General features: G+C 51.0%; 6 protein-coding genes across 6 annotated transcripts; 3 read left to right on the forward strand and 3 right to left on the reverse strand.

The window, feature by feature from the left end:
* Positions 1–882: 882 nt before the first annotated feature.
* On the forward strand, positions 883–2,793 carry UCRPA7_2703 (putative mitochondrial rho gtpase 1 protein; the record flags this gene model as incomplete). The annotated part of the gene is made up of 1 exon (XM_007915279.1): positions 883–2,793. One exon carries the CDS (start codon positions 883–885, stop codon positions 2,791–2,793), a length of 1,911 nt encoding a protein of 636 aa, XP_007913470.1.
* Positions 2,794–3,067: 274 nt separating this feature from the next.
* Positions 3,068–4,352, reverse strand: UCRPA7_2704 (putative chromosomal organization and dna repair protein; the record flags this gene model as incomplete). Its single annotated transcript, XM_007915291.1, has 2 exons — positions 3,068–3,292; positions 3,348–4,352. The coding sequence occupies 2 exons, from the start codon at positions 4,350–4,352 to the stop codon at positions 3,068–3,070; spliced, it is 1,230 nt and encodes a 409-aa protein (XP_007913482.1).
* Positions 4,353–8,530: 4,178 nt separating this feature from the next.
* Positions 8,531–10,109, reverse strand: UCRPA7_2705 (putative glycoside hydrolase family 7 protein; the record flags this gene model as incomplete). The annotated part of the gene is made up of 5 exons (XM_007915256.1): positions 8,531–8,577; positions 8,632–9,248; positions 9,302–9,647; positions 9,703–9,783; positions 9,836–10,109. The coding sequence occupies 5 exons, from the start codon at positions 10,107–10,109 to the stop codon at positions 8,531–8,533; spliced, it is 1,365 nt and encodes a 454-aa protein (XP_007913447.1).
* A 2,659-nt stretch (positions 10,110–12,768) lies between these two features.
* Positions 12,769–14,085, reverse strand: UCRPA7_2706 (putative formamidopyrimidine-dna glycosylase protein; the record flags this gene model as incomplete). Its single annotated transcript, XM_007915290.1, has 3 exons — positions 12,769–13,800; positions 13,868–14,007; positions 14,067–14,085. The coding sequence occupies 3 exons, from the start codon at positions 14,083–14,085 to the stop codon at positions 12,769–12,771; spliced, it is 1,191 nt and encodes a 396-aa protein (XP_007913481.1).
* Positions 14,086–16,887: 2,802 nt separating this feature from the next.
* On the forward strand, positions 16,888–18,983 carry UCRPA7_2707 (hypothetical protein; the record flags this gene model as incomplete). Its single annotated transcript, XM_007915272.1, has 5 exons — positions 16,888–17,380; positions 17,433–17,664; positions 17,714–17,818; positions 17,871–18,853; positions 18,970–18,983. The coding sequence occupies 5 exons, from the start codon at positions 16,888–16,890 to the stop codon at positions 18,981–18,983; spliced, it is 1,827 nt and encodes a 608-aa protein (XP_007913463.1).
* Positions 18,984–22,103: 3,120 nt separating this feature from the next.
* On the forward strand, positions 22,104–22,641 carry UCRPA7_2708 (hypothetical protein; the record flags this gene model as incomplete). The annotated part of the gene is made up of 2 exons (XM_007915270.1): positions 22,104–22,314; positions 22,370–22,641. The coding sequence occupies 2 exons, from the start codon at positions 22,104–22,106 to the stop codon at positions 22,639–22,641; spliced, it is 483 nt and encodes a 160-aa protein (XP_007913461.1).
* Positions 22,642–22,784: the final 143 nt, after the last annotated feature.

The raw sequence follows: 22,784 nt of genomic DNA on the forward strand, positions 1-22,784 counted from the left end.
GCGCTATAAGGTACGCTACAGATCCCCAGGCCAGAAATGTGTTACGTATAACCTTGCAGCTTCTGTTCTAGGTAGGCAGGCTCTGCCTTAGTCTACCTACCTAGGTACTGTCCGATCTGAAGAGCAAAGCTTGCCATCTTCAATGGACCCCTCAATCGTCTGGCCAACAGGTTGAAGATATCGTGATATATGACCTCGAGCGAATACGGTAGAGGTGAAGAGAGATCACCAGGGCATCTGGCATCTGGCCCAGGATCATCAGTTCAGGACACTGAGGTGGTGGTTCCAGCGGGGCTCAACCCGCCAGTTGGGAACTTGGGATGCTATAGCAGGGCATCTTAGTGGCTGCTCAGAGGCAGGTCTCTTTCGGGCGGTCGGAATGCCCCGAATTTGCTGTTGATCATGATCGAATTGGCTAGGCCAGTTGCCCTTTTGGACAGAGGAGAGCAGCATTCCCAACTGTCCGTCCAATCGTATGTAGGCTGTGGGTGGTATGAGGTCGTCCAATTCATTCATCTAATCATCTTCCTGGGTATCCATCTGCATCTGCATCTGCAGCTGCTGTGCTGTGCTTTCTTCTCTCTGATAATAGGGTAGCTTCCCCTCCTGCAGCCCTCCGCCAACAACCCTCGTGATCCTCCATCCTCCGCGCAGAGTTTCGGGGCGTTCTCTTGTCGAGAGACACATCCACTCTTCCCAAGCGCTAAATCGAAGGCCCCGAAAGCTTGTGCCACCTCGAGCTGCTCTGCCCTTTGCTTGTTGATGTCATGAGGCGGCAGCGGTAGCTACCCGTAGCTCTTGTCCAGCTGTCGCTCCCAAAGCTCATCGGCTTCAACCCAACATGGCCACAGGTATGCCCCGGCATCAAATGCAGCCGCCAACATGCCGCTCTTTCCAGGTGGGCTGACTTCCGTTCAAGTGCGCATCTGTGTCTGCGGCGACGAGGGCACCGGCAAGTCCAGCCTGATCGCCTCGCTCGTCAAGGATGTCTTTGTCGCCAACAAGATCCAGTCCGTCCTCCCTCAGATCACGATCCCACCCAGCATCGGCACCCCGGAGAATGTCACCACCACCATCGTCGACACCTCGGCCCGACCCCAGGACCGGACAACTCTGCGCAAGGAGATCCGAAAGTCCAACGTCATCCTCCTCGTCTACTCCGACCATTACAGCTATGAACGCGTCGCTCTCTTCTGGATGCCATACTTCCGTTCCCTCGGTGTTAATGTCCCCGTGGTGCTGTGTGCGAACAAGTCAGACCTGACCGGGGATGGAAACACCGCGCAGGTCGTCGAGGAGGAGATGCTGCCGGTCATGGCAGAGTTCAGGGAGATCGATTCGTGTATCCGCACAAGCGCGAGGGAACACAGGAATGTCAATGAGGTTTTCTTCCTGTGCCAGAAGGCCGTTACGCACCCGATCGCCCCGCTCTTTGACTACAAAGAAGGGAACTTGAAGCCGGCTTGTGTAGCCGCTCTGAAAAGAATATTCTATCTCTGCGACAAGGACCAGGACGGCTATCTTAACGACCAAGAGATGCACGAATTCCAGGCCAAATCTTTCGACAAGCCTCTTTCAGCAGATGATCTGGAAAATATCAAGTTGACTATAAGCAGGAGCACACCGGAGGCGAATACGGAGAAGGGTGTAGACCTTGCCGGATTTTTACAACTCAACAAGATCTATGCCGAAAAGGGCCGTCACGAAACGATTTGGATCATTTTGCGCAAGTACCATTATGATGACAGCGTTAGCTTGGAGGACGGGTTCTTGCATCCCAAGTTTGACGTGCCCGAGTATGCATCTGCAGAACTCAGCCCTGCAGGTTACCGGTTCTTCGTCGATTTGTTTCTGCTCTTTGATAAAGACAACGATGGCGGTTTAAACGATCAGGAGCTTGCTGCCCTGTTTGCTCCCACACCTGGTCTTCCCACATCTTGGAAGGAGAACTCTTTCCCCTCGTCAACCGTACGCAACGAAGGAGGACATATCACCCTCCAGGGCTGGCTCGCACAATGGAGTATGACCACTTTCATGGAGCCTAAGACGACCCTTGAATACCTAGCATACCTTGGTTTCGAGTCCTTGAGCCCTAAACAGGGCACTACTACAGCACTGAAGATAACCAAGGCACGCAAACGGCGGCGGAGACCAGGCAGGGTGGAACGCAATGTGGTGCTTTGCTACGTCCTAGGAGCAGGTGGCGCGGGCAAGTCCTCGCTACTAGATGCATTTCTCAACAGGCCTTTCGACTCTCTGCATCATCCCACAATCCAACCGCGGAGGGCCGTCAACAGTGTCGAACTGCATGGTGGAAAGCAATGCTACCTTATTCTAGAGGAGCTGGGAGAACTCGAGCCGGCCATTCTGGAGAACCAGGCTAAACTGGACGCCTGCGACTTGATATGCTATACGTACGACTCGTCTGACCCAGACTCATTCTCTCACATCGTGGATTTGCGGAAACGCTTTCCCCAGCTGGACGAGTTACCAGCCATTTATACAGCGCTCAAGGCGGACAAAGACAAAACAACTCAGCGCAGCGAGCTGCAGCCGGATGTCTATACTTCTGGCTTGATGATGAGCACTCCGCTGCACGTCAGTGTGACATGGAACAGCATCAGTGAACTCTTTGTCGCCCTGGCTGAGGCGGCGACGAACCCCAGCACGGCCTTCCCGAAGAGCGAGGAGCCACCGCCCGATAGGACGAGCCTGTACGTTGCGCTTGGAGCGGTGGCATGCGCGGGCGTTGCAGCGTTGATTATTTGGCGCCGGTCGACGAATTCGGCATGATGCTACTTTTGGTTGGAACTTTGAGCAACACGGTTCATTACTCTTTTGTGTGTTTTCAGCACAACCTGCATTCGTTGGAGTTGGGACCACAGAACGCACGCTCGGTTTGAGCTTCGGCGGTCTGCATCGTTTCTATTCATTCAGACAGATCATGATACCCACCTCAGTGCACATATCTATATGCATATAAGTACGTAGTATTTAATCACAACGACTCCGCTTATTCTGAAGCTTGGTGGTTGTCACAAGCAAGTCTGTATTCTTTGGGGGTATCTTAAACTTCTTCATCTTCAATATCCTCAACAACACGTCGGCCTCTCTGGCTCCTCTCTACTCGCTCTGCCTTGATATCTCTTTCTCCTTGAATAGCCATGCTTCTATCACCATCTTCGTCCGGCTCCGAATCAGACTCCTCTTGTGCCCGCTTCTCAGCTTCTTGTGCACGCTTGATCTTTCGGACAATGACATCGTCAAGGAAGAGATCCTTGGCTTTTAGAACCTGCGCAATCGTCAGTCATATGTAACCGAGCATAAAGAGACTTCCAGAATCTCACCTGACTACATCCAGTTTGAGGACACTGGATTTGTCCGCCACCTTGCCGTATCATGCCGAGGATCGCAGACTTCTCAAAAGTGTGCTTGCATAGCTTGCTGCTATAGGGCTCCTTGAAAGTAGCTAGAGTGAGAGGGCACTTGTAGCTTATGACCTCTCTCTCAACCATGATCTCGTCATCGTCGTCGTCTGCTTGTGTAGTCCTACGACCTCTGCGTTTCTTCCCTGTGGTTGCTGACTGGCCATCTTTTCCGAACCACGTGGTTGCATCGGGGAGAGGTATATCGTCGTCCGGGTGGACAGCGTCATGCCACGTCTTCTTGAACAGGATGTAGTCGTTCTGTGTGGCATACTTCTCATACATTCCTAGCTTGTTGTACTCGGCAGCCTTGGCCTCCCGCCCGGTCTTCAGAAGATCAAGGATAGGCACCGGCGGAGCAGCATCGACCATCTCCTCGTCCTCGTCTTCGCCCTCCTCGGCTTCTCCTCTCTGTCTATGATGCGAAGCACTCTCCTGATGCTCAGTCACCTGCCCCTGCAAGTCCTGCACCACAGCCCTCTCGTCCTCGAGCGCCACCTTCAGATCAATCACCTCGCGCATGGCCGTCTCCGACCGCGCCGTCAGGCCGTCCACCTCCTCGCCGATCTCCACAGCCAGCTGCTGCGCCTGCGCCAGCTCGTCCGCGCGGTCGCTGCTGCCGCCGCCCTCCTGTATCTTTTCCGCGAGCCGCTGCGCGTGGTTGCGCCGTATCTGCAGGCGGTCGTTGATGGCGCCCACGCTGCCGCGCAGCAGGTCGATCGAGCGGTTCACGTGCGTCTCGTACTTCTTGGTGTCGCGGCTGTTGGCGAGCTCGGCCAGCGCGCGCTTGCCGGCGTCGTTGAGCGGGCATGAGGGCGGCTCGTAGGGCGGCAGGGGGGTTGGGCCGGCTTGCTTCTGGCGGGCGGAGGAGGTGGACGCCTCGTGGTGGCGCCTGGCGTTGGAGAGAAGACCTCTGCGTGAGGACATGACGGAGGCGGTAGGGCTCTGCGGCCGTGGGCGTACTTGTGTTGAGGAATGGATCTATCTCGGCTGTCACGACACGATCCAGGTCATCGTAGAGAATATTCGATGCAAGTTGGGTGGTCGTAAATGATATCGCGATGTAGCGATAGTAGTGTGCGTGTGGTTGCGGTGGACGCGTAAATTGGAAAGCGCGACTGTCCCGCTGCTCACATGGATTCGTTCCGACGTGGGGTAAAGGTGAACTACTGGCCTGTACCTAGATTCGGCAGGCATCTGTGCCTAAAATCGCCGCTAATCTGCGTCTCTGCATGTCTTTCTAGCTCGCACCAATCCCTGCAGGGCGGCATCTCAACGCTGGAAAATCCTCGCTCGGATGTTTCCAGGCGGGCCATGGCGATCAGGATCAACCCTGGGAAGCACACACCTACTCCTCTGCCAGGAAGGGTAAAGATACTCAATATTGAGAGTCGTAATACTCATCAGGGTCTCGAATATTTTGTTTATTACTATGGGTTTATCAACTCTATAAAGGTAGTGACCTCTTGTTGAGGAGGTAGTAATACCCTTGCCAAACTAACATTTATTACCCTGGAGGAGTACATCGCCATCCAGGCCTCTTTCAGAGAGCAAACCGACCTCGCTCAGCTCGACAAGGACCGCACTGGCAATGCAGTCTAATCCGATGTCTCAGGCCGGATCAGCCGCATCCGAAATACAGGAGCTCGAGAATACAGCTGCCATTGTCATAAAATTCAAGGACGATAGCCTCGCGCTAAGTCCGGCAAGACGGGTCTCCCCAGCAAGCTTGGCCGCCACAATGAACTTTTTTGTAGACTTTGTCTGCATTTCCTCCTGGTCCAGCGCGGTCTAGAAGAGATCGACCCGTCTTCCTGCATGCAATACCCTGATATAGGGACTAGAGGCTGAATGGGAACTTCTGTTGCCGTGCTACCTCAGAATGCAATCTGAGACCTCTTCCTCGACTTTGTTGCAATAGTCGCCGGAAGGATGGCCCGGAAGGGGAATGACTACCTTGATCGATCCTGAGGCAGTGGTGCACCGTGGGCACTGAATTGATCATGGACGACGCTCTGGGCGGCAGTTCGATGCGAATGACCAGATGTTATGGCATGACGACGTGACACATGGCACTGGTGACAACATGCCTCAGACAGCATCATGCCTAACAATAGTTAGTCCGTTTCGCACGTGGCAGTTGTGACAGGAGGCTAAGGCAGGTAGGTGCAAGAGGAAGGTTGAACAGTCGGCGATGTTGTTGCTTCTGGCAGATAAGTGCATGGCATGGTTCACGATCGATCCGCCCCTGGTCAAGATCCAGGTGGGAAATGCGTATTCGCAGCGATCGCTCCGCAAGCTTAGCGTCAGGATCCAACGACTACCCAATCTGGACCCTTGTCATGCAAGTCTCACGCAAGATGGACTTCTAAAGCGCACTCTCATTTCTTCTACCGCACCGTTGCATTGACAATCCACTGCAAGAATCAGCCGTTTCCTTGTCTCTGCACGTTAGGCTGGCTTAGACCAGAAGCTATTCTATCGCGCAAACCAGGTCCTTCGCTTGACGGCCACGGTTTGGCGCAGGTTCACCACTCAGCTCTCTCCGATCACTCGAGCTGCAGGTTCTTCCCGCGATCGAGCCGTACTTGGCCACCTAATGGTCCTGTTCAGGTAGGTTGTATATGCGACACAAATGGCTGCAATCCTAGTGGCAAGCACCAGCAAACTTGGCCGCGTCTCTCTCCACTTCTGTTGTTCTACACAGATCCTCTGCCTGCGTCTTTCGATGGCTTCTTGCCGTTGACATTTCGGCATCGAACAGCGGGCCGGCTCTGTGAACTCCGATGAGTAATGCTCCACCTGTGGAGGAGTCTCATTTTGACATCTCTATCTTGAAAGTTGGACAAGTGTCGGCTTTGTCTGTTGAGTGAGAAGTAGACCTTGACTGCAAGTATCGCTGTTTTCAATTCTGTTTATATACATCATGAATCACCGCTACCCCTAGTGAATTACCCCCTTTTCGGGGCCATATTAGAGTTACAAGGGCGCACACATTCCATACTCCACTTCGAGCAGTTTAAACTGAGAGAATCCTATCTTTTTAAGTTTTCAATATACGATTTTCCTTCATCGGCTATTACAATGAATCCCTGGGAAGAGTCTGCCTTGGAGGTGTGTCTCGTAGAGAACATACACTCGGTATGTATTGCATAGTATATACTGACATTGCATCCAGCATAACCTACCCAACATCGGCGAGCCTCAGGGGAACGATGGATCACAAGAGGTCTCGCAAACAAACACAACCGATCCGCTCATCTACCCAGGGCTATACTCAGCGACCGGCTTCGACATCTTGACTGCCCTCACTCGTGTGATGACTCGGCCAAACCCTCAGATCGATCTTGGTCCAATTGATTGCTCAGTCGCGCTACTCGTATGCGATTTGGCCCTTCCGGACCGGCCAATAGTCTACGCCTCAGATCCATTTCTGGAGCTGACAGGGTACCAATCGAGCGAGATTCTCGGCCGGAACTGTCGATTTCTGCAAGCACCCGGCGGCATTGTCCAGGCTGGATCATTGCGGCAGTACGTAAATCAGGACGTAGTCAAGAAGATGAAGATGTCGGTCGATCAGAATCAGGAAGTTCAAGTCGAGGTCGTCAACTTCAAGAAGAATGGACAGCAGTTTCTCAATCTCTTGACGATTATCCCCATTCAGTGGGACAGCGACTACTACCGATACTCCGTAGGCTTTCAGTGCGATGAGCTGGCAATGTCTGGCTTGAATCAGGGGATTTGATAATGTGCTAGGATTTCACTTCTGAGATATTGCCTCATTGGCGGCTGACGAGATAACGAATAATGCAGCATTGGAAGGGATGGTAGTTCAGGAGTTGAGAGATCACAAACATGGCTTACATGCATCTTGGAACCAGTTAGCAGGAGTATACGGCAACATCAGGATAATTGCATTTTCTCATTCACAGAGAGGTATAACCTCTTCAGGGATACACAGTTACAGAATCATCTACCATTTTGGCATCAGTTGTGGCGTTTGGGAGACGGGTGACAGATTTTCTAGAGCCATGCAAGGGTCGAATGAGCAGAGCAGTCATTCTATTTGTACCTAGATCAGAAGTTAATCATAAAACCTATCTGTAAAATCGCCCAAGAGGGCGGTTTCCACAAATGGTACGATCAGGCCGCCACCTAGGCTAGACGTGTTACTATCCAGAAATCAAGAAATGCAAACCGGAGGACACCCCTGTGGCTGCCTGCATCCCAACATGCACGTCCAAGCCTTCAGGCTGCCCAACCCTTTTCAATTTGAGTGCCCAATGCAGGAGTCAATTATCTGGGCTTATTGATAGTCACAGTAGCACTACGGCTGATGTGCGGCAGCCTGGCCCAGGGGCTGCTGTATGATGTTCGGACATAAGACCGACCCCTAGGATCGACAACAAAGCCCACTTTCATTGATCTGTCATGCCTTATCCATACATGCGGCTCTACGCCTCTTAACACTAAGAGTGCATGATTGGGTCTTCCTCACCAATACTTGCTCAAAACTTGGGGCCTGGGGCTGGATTGCCGTCCGATGGCTAGGACAGTTCAGCTATGCCCCAGATCTTACATTGCAGCTTTCAGAGAAGACAAGCGAAGCGAACAATCGCCTGGCAAATTATCCCGATGAGCTTTCTGCTTTGTTTCTCTGAGCATCGGTATTTCATCAACGGCTTCTATTCTGAATCACACTACCACTAGTCTTGCTTAAGTAGGATGTCCACCTCGAAGCACTTCATTTCGATACGTAATCATTGCAAACATCCCTAGAACCTAGACCAAAGCCAAACAAGCAAAGAAAACAGATACATCCACGTGCACTGGTTTGTAAGCGGCAGAAGACTGATACAGGAGAGGAAAAGGGGGCATCACGTGATTTCTTGTCTTACAACCCCTTTCGTCACTTTAACGGATGTGGCTTGCTCGGTGCATCTTATCTTTTGCAAAGAAGGTATTTACATGATTGTGCTGTGAACTATGAACATGAATCCTGCTGTTGTCTATGTGGGTCTTGTCTTGTCTAGGGCTACCCAATATGCTCCCCTATAAATGTCCAGCCAATGGTTTTCATCTCGTGCCGTACCAAAGATATTGACTTAGGAGGCCGTGAAGGTGGAGTTGATAGGGCCGAATTTGATGTTCGCTATGGGAAATTAGCATGATGGACGAAATAGTTGGACTAGAATGGGAGACTTACAGTAGATGACCTGGTTGCTGGCTTGAGAGGTCTCGATATCGGAGGGAACACCGGAGCTGGTATCGCAAGTACCACGGCCCTTGCCTGGCTCGTCGGGAGAAGCATCGACGGGGTAGGTGGAATCCAGCCAGAGCATGTTGGCGTAGTGATCGTCCCAAAGGGACATGACTAGGACCATTCCCGAGGACAGCGCCTTGGAGAACTGGGCAAAGCCACCCTTCTGGTTGAAGATGTCCTGGTCGCCGAAGGCAGTCTTTTGCGACTTGCAGAAGTCGGGGGTGACTGAGTTACCGCTGTTGCCACTGATAGTGGACTCGGAGTTGGGGATGGTCTTGCCGTCCTGCACGTAGAAGCGCTTGATCTCAGAGAGCGAGCCACCACTACTGATGAATTGCGTGACCACAGTGAACTTCTTGGTCGTGTCGACCGTCATTCCGGGTCCGTAGAAGTCCTTCACACCCTGTCGGTAGCTGTTGAAATCACAGCCATCAGGATCACAAGTACCGCCGTATCTGTCGGAGGAGTAGGTACCACCGCAGCCATCACCCTCGCAGCGGTGCTGGCCGACTGTGGTGCAAGGATGCGGGGTGTATGCCGTAGAGATTGAGTTGGCCTCCCTGATGCAGTGGTTAGTCTCCTCAGTTAAATTCCCCGGCAGCATATTACATACCAGATATCCATCTCTGTGCAGCAAGAGCCGTACTGGCCAACACCGGCATTCTGGTCGTTGGACGAAGGCTCCCACTGAGCAGAGTTGGCCTCGCCGTTGATGAACTTAAGGTCACGGGGGCACTGCGCATCGCAATATCCGGTTCCGTACTTGGCACCGGCCTTGTTGGTCGAGTACTTAGACAGACCACCATCCTCGTCCATGGAGACGAAGTACAGAGCGCCGTTGAGACCGCAGCCCAACTTGGAAACGTCGACATCGAATGTGAACTCATTGCCAAGAAGGGTGAACATCTGATATTTCGAGGAGCTGGCCATCAGGTAGAGACGAGAACCAATGTTGGTTCCTGGATTTCGCCTTTAGTCAGTGCAATTGGCTGCTAATTTCACGTAGTTACTCACCATAGTTGTCCTTGGTCACGAACTTCAGGGTCAAAGCATTGCCACTGGTAGAGGCTCCATAAGTGCCCGGGTAATCGGCGCCTGTTTTTCTATCAGCAAATCGAAAGGAAAACCCAGAGGGTGGGATACACACCATCCAAGGCACAGTTAGCAGCGCAAGTCTTGGAGTCCTTGCAAATGGTCTCGTTCCACTTGTTGCCAGTGTAGCAGTTGGTATATCCGCCCTTGTCGTGAACCCATCGCCAGTTAGAGTCAATGACGACCTCTCCTGACTGGCTAGTGCAAGATCCGCCGGAGCTGCACTTAGACCAGCTCATCTTGGGGTGAGTCTCTGTGGTTGAGGTACCGACCTGCTGGCCAGCCGCGAGGGCCAGCAAGGTAGTAAGAGCAGCAATCTTCTGCAACATCTTGATTTTTCGGCTTCAGGCGTAATGAACGACTCCGCGACAATAGATCGTGATTGAAGTGTGGACCGATCTGGACAGCCGAGAGAAAAGCTTAGGGTTACCGAGTCTTTATAGAAGCGGTAATCACCTCCAAAGAACTATGCTACCACTAAGAGATCCCAACGGGGACCTCGGTCCCGATGGTATCTTGTCAAGTGGAACGTGTATATTTCGCCGTCATCGCCCCTGCGGTAATCATGGCCCGAAAGCCGTAGAAAGAATCTCTCATGACCCAGCGAATAGAAGTGAGAGTCGCCGCGTAAATGAAGTTAGATGGGGCCGCCACAGCCTGGTTACTTCTTTACCGCTCTCGGTAGCAACTTCTCCACGAAGAACGCTGACCTCACTTTGCCGGACTCCGGATGACCTCTAGTTGCATGCTCTCAGGCCTGGAACCGAGCAGACGGACCCTCTTCCAAGTCAGCATATGACTTGACCAAGCTTCGACAAGTCTAGACAAGACAGTACAAGCCTTTCTAGGCTCTGAAAACGTGGAGACAAGTATCGCGGACTATCGCAAGTGTGTCAATATACCAATTTCTCCTCTATAATCTAACTCTCAGGCTATCCTCCAAGTGAGATAGCACCTCTATGCGGACGAAGAACTCCGTTCAGATGGTTACATGTTTTCTGTTTCGAGATACTAAGCGGTACATTGGTTGATTAGCTCACTGAAAGCTATGATACAGGGGTAATTATGATGTGGACATACAATGCTGATCCAATCGGATAGCCAAGAAGCACAGCTTGTAAGCCTCCAGATGATCGACAAGATGACCACTCGCAACAGAGCTCTATACGCAGGAACCTCAACCAGGACGGCAGGAAAGGCCCGAAAAACTCTTGTGGGGAGATGTGTTTGTGGGGGCTAATAAGTCGATCTCGTGCTCTACAAGACGAGCATACCATAAATCATATCGCCAAAGCTCGGGACGCAATATACGACACTAAGCGTGCAGGAACGCAGTCATGATGGTGGCCCACCAGGCCCGTCCCTCGCGTGGCTGCCCCATACCGGCTCGCCCAACTTTGATATCCTGCGTCCACGACCCTATGTGCTCGACAATGCAGTGATACGACCGCAGGTGACCCACTCTCTGGAGAAGACGGTAGGCAAGCCGTGTTCAAAGTCCGGCTAAAGGCGAAACAGAGTTGCTGAAATGTCTGAACTGATAAGGCGAGAGGGGCGACCCTTATGCCAGCTCACGCAGCCATATCCCGGGGACCCAGGGGAGGATTGGGTTGCGGAGATCGACAGGTCCCCCACATCTCGCGATTTGGAGAAAGGAACCAGCTGAAAAGGAGGCCTGGCGCGAGATGCTTCAAGGTCAGGGAGACGGTGAGGAGAAATACTTTTTTCTCGTGAGGAGAACGATGTGTTCAATTCTCGATTCTGAGATCATGCAGCCCAGATCGAAGCATAACTAGAGATGCCAAGTTTTACTCAATGTAAACCTACAAACATGAATGGCTCCCAAGGCATCGTCAGTTGTTTCTTGGGAAGACAGTTGAATTGACCAAGAGCTCGGCAGTCGTGAATCCCCAGGTTTCTCCACCCGGTTGGTGCTGACGGATAAAGGGTCTTCCTTGGGCTGCTCCGTGTCCAATATTGCGGCGCACTCATCCAAGATCACTCATTAATTAACAGGTGAGGGGAACTACTAGAGAACCGAAAGGTCCCGCTCTTCATATGGGCAAGATTTTCAGCACATCGTAGAATGCGGGTGAGCGAATCAGAGTTGGTAGAGTCACTCTGCCTGTGGGAGATATATTAGCCAAGCATAGAAATCTTTAGCCGTTTCAGGGCCTTGAGCAACTAATCCCTATACCAAAAGCACAGACAAAATCGCGGGTTGTCCGTTTTATTGTGTCCCGGTATGTGCTGCACTCTGATGAAAAATTTGCCTTTGAAAACGAGTTGTTTTCTATGCAAAAAACAAGTCCTTTGTTTTTGATATTGGAATGGTTGTGGTCAAAGTTGCCTCAAGTGAGGCTAGCTGTCAATGAGCTAATTCGCCGATGTCAATGTCACCGGCACTTGTCCAGCCGGCACATCACGACGCCATTATCTGGGGGAAGCAACCCATCACACGTGACTCGAAAAAAATGATTGGAAGACGAAGAACTGTTCAATAGGTTGTGTGTGGTGGTTGACCCTTGGGCTGTCCAGTGCCTGGTTGGTAGGACGGGGGCAAGCCTCCGTGGGCACATATTTATGAGGTTGTCATAGAGTTGCACCCAACCAATATTTAGAAGTAGGAGCCATAACGTTGAAATCGAGAGTTCCAGTATACGATGTTGCTGTTTGATGTAAGTTGCGAGACGGACCGATCCATGCTCTGGTGAAGGCTCCATGGCTACCAGGCTTGCACACCATCTTAGCGCAATTGGTCCGATGAGAGCGTTCTTCCGTCACGCAGAATGCAAGTGTAGACATTGAGCAAATCAAACGGCAATAGCTATCGGTCACAAGATTCTGCGGAAGCCATTGACAATGATGTGGATATTAAGTCAATCATTTTCCTAAGACAAACTCCTGGTCAACGCTTTCTTGGTTAAACGCACCACTGAAAACTATATTTTTACATAGCGAAATCCGATCAGATGCATGACTCTGCGCTTATCGTGCGAGCCTCCCTGATCGTCGCCGCCCGGTATCTGGTGTCGAATTCACCATTTTCTCGTTCTTTGCCTTCTTTGAAGGTTCCGCTTTAGCCACAGCCTTGGTAGTACCCTTCTGAGTTCTGGGTTTCTTGCTTGGCTGCTCATCATCTGTCTCCGATTCCATTTTTTTGTTCTTGCGAGATTTTGCTGGTTTGACATCTTCCTCGACTTCTTTCTTAGCTTTCTTGGACTTGGTTGATTTACTGCCGGTTTCTGCAGCCTCCAGAGGTTCTTCCTTGATGCCTGGAGGGACATGTCCAGTTTTCTTCTGGATATTTGGTGCGTAACAGCTAGTCCTTCCGCCGACTGTGATAAAGGCAAGCTTTTCGCCGTTAGGCAAGGAAGTTGAGCCTCCTTTCGTTCCCTTTCCCCATCGATGCTTGAAAAGCCAATCCCCAGGGAACTCGTCTGCATCTCCAAGCTTGTCAACAGCGGTCTGACATACATACCGTATCGATTCGAATAGCTGCTTAATCTGTTTGTCATTAAATTCATCGCAGTATTGCTCAGGGTGAAGTTTGGCGTGGTACATGACTTCATCGCCAACCCAATTCCCTATGCCACTGATGACTGCCTGGTCCAGTATGAGAGCTTTGATAGGTACGTGCCGACTCTGCATCTTCTTGCGTAGATATTCCTCGGTGAAGACATCGAGGTCAATTACTGGATCTGGTCCATTCTCTACCAGAGGAGAGTTCTTCCGAATCTCGGCCCCCGGACAGTCAACTAGACGAATACGACCAAATCGCCTGGGATCTGTGAATGCAACCTCGACTTTCGGGTTTCCTTCTGTCTCCAGCTGGAACTTCCAGAATTTAGGTGGCCATGCCTCAACATCTTCGGGCTTCGTCCTCTTGTAGTAGCTGCTATCTGCAGTCTTATCACCCTTGATGTGAATCCATCCTGTCATACCAAAGTGCATCACCGGATGAGGAGGGCTATCAAGTATCAACCAGAAATACTTGCCCTGGGTGCCTGCGGACACCACCTGTAGAAGAAGCAACGATCAGAAATTAATTCTATGAGTCAAGAGACTATGGCATATAAACACAAACTTTCTTGCCCTTCAACGCAGCTTCAAAAGCTGGGCCGCTGGTGCCGACTTTCCCGAAAATTGACGCATCGTCTGGTGCTTGCACCTTGGCAATCTTCTTGCCTACCAGATGCTTGCGAAGGAAATGGACCACTCGCGCAACTGAGCATATGTATATCAGCATCGCATCTGATCCAACGATGCATACTAAAATGACTTACTTTCCGCGATCTCAGGCATATTTGCAGATGTCTCGACCTAAATTCAAATTTCAAGAGATGAGAGTGATGCTGTCTTCGATGACGGAAGCGCTGAAACAGCGATAAGATAGGAGGACGCGAATCGTGACGCTACAGGTAATCGCCAAAAGGGCGCGCTGTGGCGTGACTTTCCACGTGCTTAGGTGCCGGGAACTAGCGGCAATGCCTGTCTCGCGGTGGTCAACCTCAAGAGCTCGAAATTTTGAAGATCACGATAGCTATTCTTGGCTTCTACAATAGTGCCTCGAAGCCGCCAAAATGGCCAAGAAAGGTATGTATTGACTAATTGATTTTGTTATAGCATTTGCTAACCCTTTTGTCATTCAGCAAAATCCCGCGTCATTTCGGTGCGGCTCATCTCGATGGCCATGACCGGGTTCTTCTACACCTTCTCGAGACCTCGAACATCAACACCTCTGAGCTTGCTCAAGTACGACCCTGTCGGTAAGGCGCATTACCTATGCAATTATGCTGTTTAAACGTTTATCAAGTGGTTTGATTGTGTTGCGATGAATACCTTGGCTAACTTGTGATTGGCAGTGCGACGCAAAGTTCTATTTCTCGAACAAAAACGAAAAGGCAAATAAGGTGGCCATATTCCTTACGGATGACGACATAGTCAAGCTATACCGTTGTATATATCAAGCACGTGGATTTTTCAACCTGATTATGGCCGTGATGTTCGCAAAAACCGACACCATGTTACATTAAGGAGGCACGCGCAGTGGGTGTGAAAGCCACATGTACAATGAACCAATTCATTTTTGGGAGTTGGAGGCTCTTGGGCGGAATTTTTCAGTGAGATCTTGTAAGAAGGTTGCCAAGGATGAACCTGTACGATACACATACCCCAACATAGGGCACCATATCAACATCTCGGCCTTCATCCAATACAGAACCAAACCAATTACTTCTAGCAGACACAGTCTGGCAATTCTACGTTGACGAGCCAGTTTCTTCATGCTGGCATCTTTAAACTTTTGCTATTCCAGTGCGACTTGTTGACAAGGCCGTAATGCCGTGGTCGTCTGGCTGATCTGCTCGATGACATCTGCTGCGCAGTCGTCTTCATCAGCACACATGGTTCATTCCAGCGATTTCAGACATCGACAATCTACCTAGTATAGGCATGGCGTCATGCTCATTTCGATGATGGTCCCTAGCTTGAATGTGCTCATACATCGGTTGCTTGGGAAAGAGCGGCAGCCGATTAGGCACTTTCGCGAGCTTCTATTCGAAGAGGGAGGTGCGTTTCGGAACTTGCTCCCCGCCTTCCTGGGGAAGCCTATCGTACCGAAACGCTCCCCATTTGTACCTTCCTTGATATCTACTCCCGTCAAGGTAAGAGCGCAGCAGCCATGACTTAGGCACCAGCACTGCCTGCCCTCACAAACTTCATTTTCTTTCTTGTCACTCATGGGAAAACTTCGTCTGCTGGCCAGACCAGTGGGTTGCGACTCGTCAGCTCAGTTGACACCGCAATTAGTCTTCTTTTTTCTTTCTCGTCTTCGTCCAAGCAAGCTCCTGCATATGGAAAGGGAAACTGTACATTCCGGGGTCTAATCACCACTTGCGGTCATTAGGCAGCTTACTATTCTGCTGACATTGCCAGAGCCTTGAATCGATTAACTCTCTGGACATCGTAGGTATGGCGACCGTCTCTATAGAGGCTAAAGCGTCAATGTCGCCACCAAGTCCAGTCTGTGGTCTCAATTCCCAGAATTCAGACATCATGGCCAACGCCATGAAGCCACTGCCAGAGTCTCAAGACTCTGCCGGCTATATTGATTCGCAGCTGCTCACGGAAGACCATGTGGAATCCAAGGCTTTACCACGCCATAACGGTTTCTCCCGTCCGGAGGGGTCGCTGGATACCGCGGAGCTTACATCGGGCTTCACGTTCGGCAAACCTGTGCCGATCCGGCCTGGCCAGTTCACCGGGCAGGCGATGCCGAAATGTCATGCATCTCAATTTACTGGTGAATCGTCAAATCTCGCTGAACAAGATGTTGCTGGTGAGGAGAAGCACATCCCAGAAAGCTTGGTCATGCATGACAGTCATGATATGACTTTACATATCTCTCCTGCTCGATCGGTAGACGCAGCAAAGGATCCGAAAGCTTCTCCAGAGCTACCGCACCTAAACGATGGCTCATCTAGCCCGACGGAAGACCGCCCTGTGGTAGCTTGCTCTCTGGAATCATCAGATATCAAACCGCTCGAGAAGCCTATCGTGGGTTATGAGCCAATTTCCCGACCTCGTGCACCTGCTCCGTCCAAGGAGCAAGTCAGCACCCAAGTTCACTCTCAAGGAGAACCGGCCCCTCCACATCCCCCGCAATCAGTCGCTCCTGAATTTCTAAGAGAGACGAATAAAGCAACATCTAATCGTCTTGAGTCCAAACAGAGATCGGCGACCAAGCACAAGAAACCTCATGATCCAAGTTCCCTCGCTTTGCAGAGCGACAACGTTGCTCAATTTATGTCGCGTGGAGATCTGAGCAGTGGAAGCTCGTCCGCTCAATCGAGCGATCAACATCATCAAAGACATCCGCGACGCCAAAATCAACAGCTAGCGATGACGAGACCGATGAGGCGTGTGAATATGCAACAGAATGCGGCAACTCCTCCGCGTCAAATTGTGTACACCTCGAACACTTCGAGGAAGGCAACTCCATCTCAAGCGTCGACAACCTCAACGTACCGGGTGGATTCGGCGATTCGCAAGTTCGATTCGTCGATGTTGAACCAGACGCGGTCTGAAGAGAAATACAGACGACAAATGGCAGTCCATTATGCCGATCTCATGAATGAAGCAATGAGCAAGCCTCGTGGAGAAGGAGAGCAGGTCACCGAGGCACGAAAGAAGCTGATTGGCATCGCTAAAGACCAGAAACAACGTATTAATCAATACAAAGCCGATGCCAAGGCTAGGGACGAACAAATCGAACAGCTGTCAGAGCAATGCGACGTGTTGAAGCAGCAGCTCGACGACAAGTCGTCGGAATTGGAGGACCGATCGTCTGGCTTGCGAGAATTAGAAGAAAAATGTCGGCGTTATAAGGATTTTCTTAATGACGCAATCAAGGAACAGCAAAAATTGTACAAGGCGTCTAAGCAACAGATGAAAGACGCTGTTGACAAATTGCGCGCTGAACAGCTCCAGAGCACAGCACTTGATCAGCAACAAAAAGCAAAGGCCGAAGCGGCACAAGACCATATGCGACAGCGAGTAGCCAACGCGATCGCCGAAACCAAGCGATTGGAATTAGATTGTAGGTCCATCTGCTTCCTTAATTACTGCCGCAGCTACTCAATACTGGATAGTCCGTGGAAAGTTGCAAGGAGTGGAGCAACAGCTCGGAGATCGTAACTCGGAGTTGGCCCGAGACAAGGAAACAATTAAGGAGTTGCTACAGCGACTTGCAGAACAACAAGTTTGTCAAGACGAACTCAAGGAAATTCAAAGCCAGACTTCTACGATCTCCAAGAAGCTCGTCGACTTCGAGACAAGGCAGAAGGAACAGAAAGTTGCCAGCGACGAAGGGCAAGCTGCTACGTAAGTAATTCAAAAAGTGTCTTTGGAATATAATAGTGACGAATTCTAGACTTTCTGTGATTGTAGATCGTTTGGACAACCTCATGAAAGAGGTGAAGTCGCAGCCAGATATATTCTCCGAATGGGTTGTCGGAAACAACCAGACGACGTCGAGGTAAGTGTAATAGGAGTTTCATTTTGGATGAGATGCTGACCCTGCAAACAAGAATACTGGAACAGCTCGAGAGTGTCGCTAGTGCACAATCTGAAACCACAGAAAAGGCGCATCAGCTCGCCCAGCAACTCGACGGCCATATGAGAGATGTGTGGAAATGCCTTGCTGAAAGCAAAGCTTCTCTGAGACAGGAATTGGAAGGAAAGACCTTGGAAAACTTACTCCTATCTACAACCGTGGAAGACAAGGAGGTGGAAATCCAAGATTTATTCTCGGCTCTGAAGGAAGCGTCTGAACATGCTCTTCAAGGGGAGAACCAGATCCAGGAGCTAGAAGCCAAGATCCTGCAGCTGGAGAACTCGCCACGGGACGACCCGGATGTTCTCAGACAGCTTCAGGCCCTCAGAGAAGGGAAAAACAATCTCAAAGAAGAGCTCGCTTCTAAGAGCTCGCTGACCTCTAAGCTTCAAGCGAGTCTCCAGCAGAAAGACCAAGAAATTGCAGCCGAAATCCAGAACCACAAGGAGGATGCGCTTGAGTTTATTCGTCTCCTGGGAGAGCGAGAGAATGCAGCACAGAAAGCCCGAGACCAGGCTGTCGACTTGGCTGTGCGAGAAGTATCGGCAAGCATGGAACAGACGAAGCAAGATTTTCAGAGGCGTGCAAATGAAGCAGAGAGCGACCGCGACAAATTGGCCAAAGAGCTTGATGATGCAAAGAGGATGATTTCCGAGTTGCGAGAGAAGGACTGCTGCGAAGCTGAGGCGATACGCACTCTTCGGTCAGATCTTGCAAACGCTGAGTCGAGAGCCTCAACTATTGTTGAAGACGAGAAGAAGAGGCTCGCGGAAAACGCAGAGACGAACAAGCACAATGAATCGACGATTAGCCAGCTGAAACAAGATCTGATACAGGCCGAACAAAACTTAGCCAAGTTGACAGAAGATTCTCAGGTGTATGAGAGAGAGGCACAGGACTTGATCAATGATTTGAAGCAGTGGACCAAAGTTGAGCACGGTATTGGCAAATCAGAGAGTCAATTGCAGAGCAATGATGACCAGGGGGAACATGTAGTCAAAATCCCGCGGTTTCAAAAGCTACGAGAATTGCAAATGATGCACAAAACGATCATACATCATTATGGAACCCAGAAAGACGACTCTAAGAAGGCCCAGACTTCTGTTATGTCTCAATCACGGATTCAGAAGCTTGTCGATCAAGCTGGCGTTACTCCTGATGTTCAAACCTATACTGAACACACGAATCGTGAGGAACCTATGCCGTTGAGTGGTCTCCTGAACGCTGGGATCATCAACCCGGACTTGTTGGACCGCAATAGAAGAGTGATATTGCAGAGTCCGGGTGTGGATCTGATTCTGCCTACGCCTCCTTCGATCGCGCAAGAGAAAGAGAGACGACGGGAAGGCGGACGTCCGAAGGGAATCATGAGGACAAGCGATGGAGTGCCTATCATTGAGGATGACTCAGAACGAAGACGTTTACTCCAGATGTCGGAAATCCCCGGTTCCGGTATCTTCAGCCGTGGCATTCATAGCCAAATGGTCACAGGCAATGGCCTCAATTCAGGGAGTTCGGCGGGAACACAAAGCAAGAAGAAGCCATCTCTAGCTAATAGAGATCGCATAAGTGAGAGTGGCGGCTTTGTTGAGACCAATGCCAAAGTCATAAATCAATCAAAGTCGCTTCCTCGCAAGAGAATCAGTTCAACACTCGATACGACGGAACATACGAAGAGGCTTAAAACTCAACTCGACGCAATAGAAGAGCCTATTGCAGAACCCGTGCTGCTCAGGCAAACCATACTTGAGGTGGATGGCCCAACTTCTTCTCGAAGGAAGGCGATTGTCAACAAATCCTCGACCGTGAACACATCAGCTATACAAACGGCGACGCCTCGAGTGAACAAAAAGATCAAGCTTAGTGACAGCCAGCAAAGCAGCATCCATAATCTTTCACATGCGAGGTTATCCAACCCGCCATCAGAGAGCCGCACCTCAAGCCTGAGAACGTACAGCTCCAAGGACTCAGACGGATCTCCAAGAGTGTTATATCCACAGTCGAGTGATCATCGTCACCGGCGAAGCACGAGCGTCGTAGGAGACTCACAGGAGCTCAATGTTCTTCAGTAGCACGGGGTTCGATCAAGTGGTCGAGCCACCGTAGTGGTTAGGAATTGTCAGGCTCATTGACGCACAGTGGGAGATGCAAATCAAGATTCATCGAGCATAATTAATGTCTTTGCAAGGTTACACTCATTGTCTTTCTACCATCACTATCCATGGAATTCAGTGCTGTCATCATAGCCAATTTAGAAGTCGAGTGAGGCATGAAATGGCTTGTGCACTTTGAGGTATACGTTGTTTGCAATTTGGGCCACCATGGGCTAAACTACTAGATACTTGGCTTTGCCATGTTTTAACTGTAGCTAGCTGTTCAATTCAACGCAGTCTTTCAAAAATGTTCCTATATAGGACTTCCTGATGTAAACATCATGTAACTACCAGCAAGAGTGGTTTTAATTCGAGGAGCCAATTGATCGTCACCAGGCCGAATCCAAATTTAGGACTAGCAGAGAAGACTCCGTGACAATACTCTGCCGTCGAGTATCTCCTCGGCAGGCATGTCGTATGGCTGTTGTTGAATGTCTTTCCGACATAACTTTAGGTAGCAACCCGGGCCGCCGTACTAGAAATAGGCCGGAACGTAAGTCAGCCGTGGACGGAACCGAACAGCAGCCCAACTGCTCCGGCCGAGACGGGTCGAGACATGACGAGGCCATCGAGATAAGTGCAATCAAGCTCAGACTGTGGGGAACCTGATGCTTAAAATACTCGTGGAGACGTCGACTGGTCTTCGAGAAGCCTCATGCCAGGCCATAGACCTGGCGGTCCCGAAATAGAACATTAAATGCTACATAGCAAGGTTACTTGATTGATCACAATGACAATATAACATTTAGAGTGAGACAAGCCGTGCTAGTCGGCCGCTCTTCAGAACGGGCCTCATATAGGGCGGATGCGAGGCAGATTGCTACATAGTTGGGGAGGCTCTCGACCTGAATGAAGCCACGATGCTTGCCCTCTGGCATTGCGACCTGTTTGACGTGATCGCGGACGGCGGCAACTGACACCTCGCTAGCAGCGAGCGGCCACTTGAGTGAGCAGTGTGGCTGAGCAGGCTCGTCGTTGATCTCCCAGGCCCTTGGCACTCTACGAGGTATATCACAGATCACCTCATATCGCAGTCGATAAGACGGGTAGGAAGCACCCGCATATTGGGCAGCATGTCACCCGCAGGACCGTCAACAATGATCCAAGCCCGGCATAGATTAGAAGCATGTAGGAAGACCCGCAAGAGAGAGAGGAAGAGGGGTGGTGGTCGTCGTCTTGTCAATCAATCAAACAATCTAAATTGAGTGAGTGAATGTCACCACGGTAGTAGTCAACATTGGAAGTGTGGAGGAGGCACGGCGCGTGCATTTGGTGGAGCAGATGTGCTAAATGTGATTCCCCATGCCGCTGTCGACCCCTGGCGCCGGGCCCTGTCATTGGCCGCTTCAGCACCCTGCTGCAGGGGCATCCAGGGCAGGGGTCTGTCAATGGGGAGCGTGTGAAAGCGCCCACCCGTGTCCAGCGCTTCGAGGACGTGCGGCTCGCCCAATGACAGACCGCGCAGCAGGATATATGGAGGGCGTGCTATGTGCTTGGTTTCAACTCGCACTGCAGTGCGCCCAATGGGCGCCGTGCGGCGAGATAGAGTTGCTGCCGACTTCACAACTGCCAGAGCCAGACCAGGGGCCTAGCGGCGGTCGAATGCCGAGCGAGCGTGGGTGACGAGCTGGGTCTGGGTACGAGGATGGGTATGCACTGGGTAGCTACCCTGCACATGCGGTCACAATTTTCCTGGGCAACACTTTTCGTTGAATAGGGAACAAGAGAGACTGTGGGTGTATAGCATGGCATAGCATGGTATTAGTCTAGCGGATAGAGAGAGGTGGAGAGACGAGACAACCACTCGGCGTCTGCTTTGAAAGGCTTGGCTCGAACGAGTTGCTAAGGAAGGGCGTCTACTAGATAATACCCAGGCAGTCCCCAAGCGGTTGTCTCCAAATGTGTGACCGCCTTTCATATTCTTCCATTCCTTCCCTAACATCCGAGCCTGCCAGGTGGTTCGACTGTGGTTCGATACACTCAAGTAAGAGTATTACCAACATATCAGGTCTGCGACCGAATAGTAGCTCTGCGAGCATCAGCCGACAATCATCATGGCAACCTCTACCACCTCTGCCTTCCCTCTCGCTACTCTCGACCCGTACACCGGCGGACAGGATGCTCCCCCAGGAACTGCCAACTCTGGCTCATCGGGCGGAGGTGATGATGCTGGTGCATCGGGAGGCACCTCTGGGGCTGTTGAGATATCTCATGGTGCCATGGCAGCCATCATTGTAGTAGTCGTCGTCGTTGGTCTCCTTGGAAGTGAGTGATATGGTATCCTGATGGTACAGACGCAAGTTGCTAATATCATATCTAGTTGCCTCAGCTGTACTCTTCTACGTTGCTAAGAAGAGAGAGTGGAAAGTGCGGGAGACTCTGCGAAGATCAGCCAGGAAGGTCGTGACGGCACTTACGCCACGACGAAGCGAGTTCCCGAAGTCAGTCAAGGAGGGTTCATCAAGAGGTCGAAGCGGACGTGTGAGGCTCGACGACGTGCCGCCTACCCCACGCCTTAAGCCTGAGGATCTCGAGAAAGGGCTCGCCCAGGCGGAGGTAAAGAGCAAGTTCAAAATGCCTCGCCGCAAGTAGGAGTGGAAGTAGCCGACTGGTGACGATGAACATGTCTTCTTTTTGAGTGTAATAGAGCGATTGGATTGGCATCTCGGTGTTTCGGGGTAGCAAGACGGAGTCCAGATGCATCCATATTGACGACCGGTGAAAGTTTGGCTGGC

The sequence above is a fragment of the Phaeoacremonium minimum genome (assembly GCF_000392275.1).
Source record: "Phaeoacremonium minimum UCRPA7 unplaced genomic scaffold PA7_03_scaffold_184, whole genome shotgun sequence".
Taxonomy (NCBI): Eukaryota; Fungi; Ascomycota; class Sordariomycetes; order Togniniales; family Togniniaceae; genus Phaeoacremonium; species Phaeoacremonium minimum.